The sequence below is a fragment of the Myotis lucifugus genome, unplaced genomic scaffold, assembly GCF_000147115.1.
Source record: "Myotis lucifugus unplaced genomic scaffold, Myoluc2.0 scaffold_960, whole genome shotgun sequence".
NCBI classification, from domain to species: domain Eukaryota; kingdom Metazoa; phylum Chordata; class Mammalia; order Chiroptera; family Vespertilionidae; genus Myotis; species Myotis lucifugus.
The window spans coordinates 23,102-24,311 of record NW_005872008.1 but is presented as its reverse complement, the minus strand read 5'-3'; the positions used below and the strand labels follow the sequence as shown (position 1 = coordinate 24,311).

Here is a 1,210-nt window from a genome sequence, read left to right as displayed (position 1 = left end):
GGAGAGGGGGGAGGGATGTGGCCCAAGTGCTAGTCACCTTGTGCCCAGCAGACGCTGCCCCCGGGAGGGCACAGGTGGACTTGCACCCAGCTGGGTGTTGGGCAGCGGGGCCGGGACAGAAGGACATGCCTGGCCTCCTCTGTCCCCGTGGTTACTCCCAACCGAGGCCAGTCCGAGGGAGTGGCCTCCAGGGGACGGGGGCCTGCGGGGCCGCGAGGTCTCCGGGGAAAGGAACGGCTGCCCAGGGGCCGGCGAGGGGGTTACCAGAGGGGCCACGGTCTTCCGCCAGGGACAGGACAGGATTATCAATGCCCAGCTTTGGGTTAAACTCAAACTTCCTGCAAGGAGACCCCGACGCCACTGGAGATGCTCCTGTCAGCTGAGGGGTCCCCCCAGTCCCTCCCGCCCTTGCCCAGCCCCGCCCAGGGCACCACTTACAGGGCGACGGGAGCCGCCTCCTGGAGACCTGCTGGGCGAAAGGGGCGAGGGGGAGAGGCGCGTTCCTCACCCCTTCCGCGCTCACTAACTGAGAGGACTGAGGGGAACCCCAAACTCAGAACACGACCCTCCATTCTGCTCCAAAAGGGGCTTTCCTGTCCCTCCCTCCCCGCCCCTCCCCCAGGCCAGGGCACAGCCCTCCGAGCCGCCGGCACAGGGTGTGGCCCAGGAAGGTAGCCGCATCCAGGCCCTCTCCCCCCACCTCCAGGCTGCGTCCCGGGGCTCCAGGCCCCAACATCGTGTGCCCTGGTCCCTAGGCCTCAGCCTCCGGCCACCCCTGGCTGCTGAGGTCTTGAGGTCTCCTCCGGGGGCTCCTCCAGCTCCTACCTGCAGCTGCCTCCATAGCTGGATCAACAACCTGGCGCTCAGAGTGGGGACAAGGTCCATGGAGATCAGCTGACCGTCCCTCTGACCCCCCAGTACCGCCTCCTTGAAGACGCTGCTCGGAAGCAGCGGGGTATGTTAGGGGGAGTCTTGTCCCTGGGGGAGCACGCACGCGCCTCTCGCACCTGTGCCTGCCCGCCCCCACCCCAAACAATATGCGGAAGAAACGTAAGACCACGCCGCATTTCATGTTGTTGGAGATGTTGCTTAGAGGCCGGATACATAAACCATCACGCCCTGGACTAGATGGGCGCTGGCTTTCTTGGCATGAAATGGCTCTCGGCGCTCGCCGACCAGGACCCCGGGAGGAGGACTTTTGAACTCTTCC

General features: G+C 65.7%; 2 protein-coding genes across 2 annotated transcripts in view; both read right to left on the bottom strand.

Annotated features, from left to right (window-relative positions):
* Positions 1–885, bottom strand: part of PDZD3 (PDZ domain containing 3) — a 4,221-nt gene extending 3,336 nt beyond the window's left edge. The window contains exons 1-2 of the mRNA XM_023747741.1: positions 701–885; positions 265–338 (exon numbers count right to left, since the gene is read on the bottom strand). Of these exons, the coding sequence (XP_023603509.1) occupies positions 265–338; positions 701–885 (259 nt within the window). The remainder of the gene's footprint in view (positions 1–264; positions 339–700) is intronic.
* Positions 7–1,210, bottom strand: part of NLRX1 (NLR family member X1) — a 20,070-nt gene continuing 18,866 nt past the window's right edge. Inside the window, exon 11 of the transcript XR_002827232.1 lies at positions 7–937. The gene's annotated coding sequence lies outside the window, so the exon portion shown is untranslated. The remainder of the gene's footprint in view (positions 938–1,210) is intronic.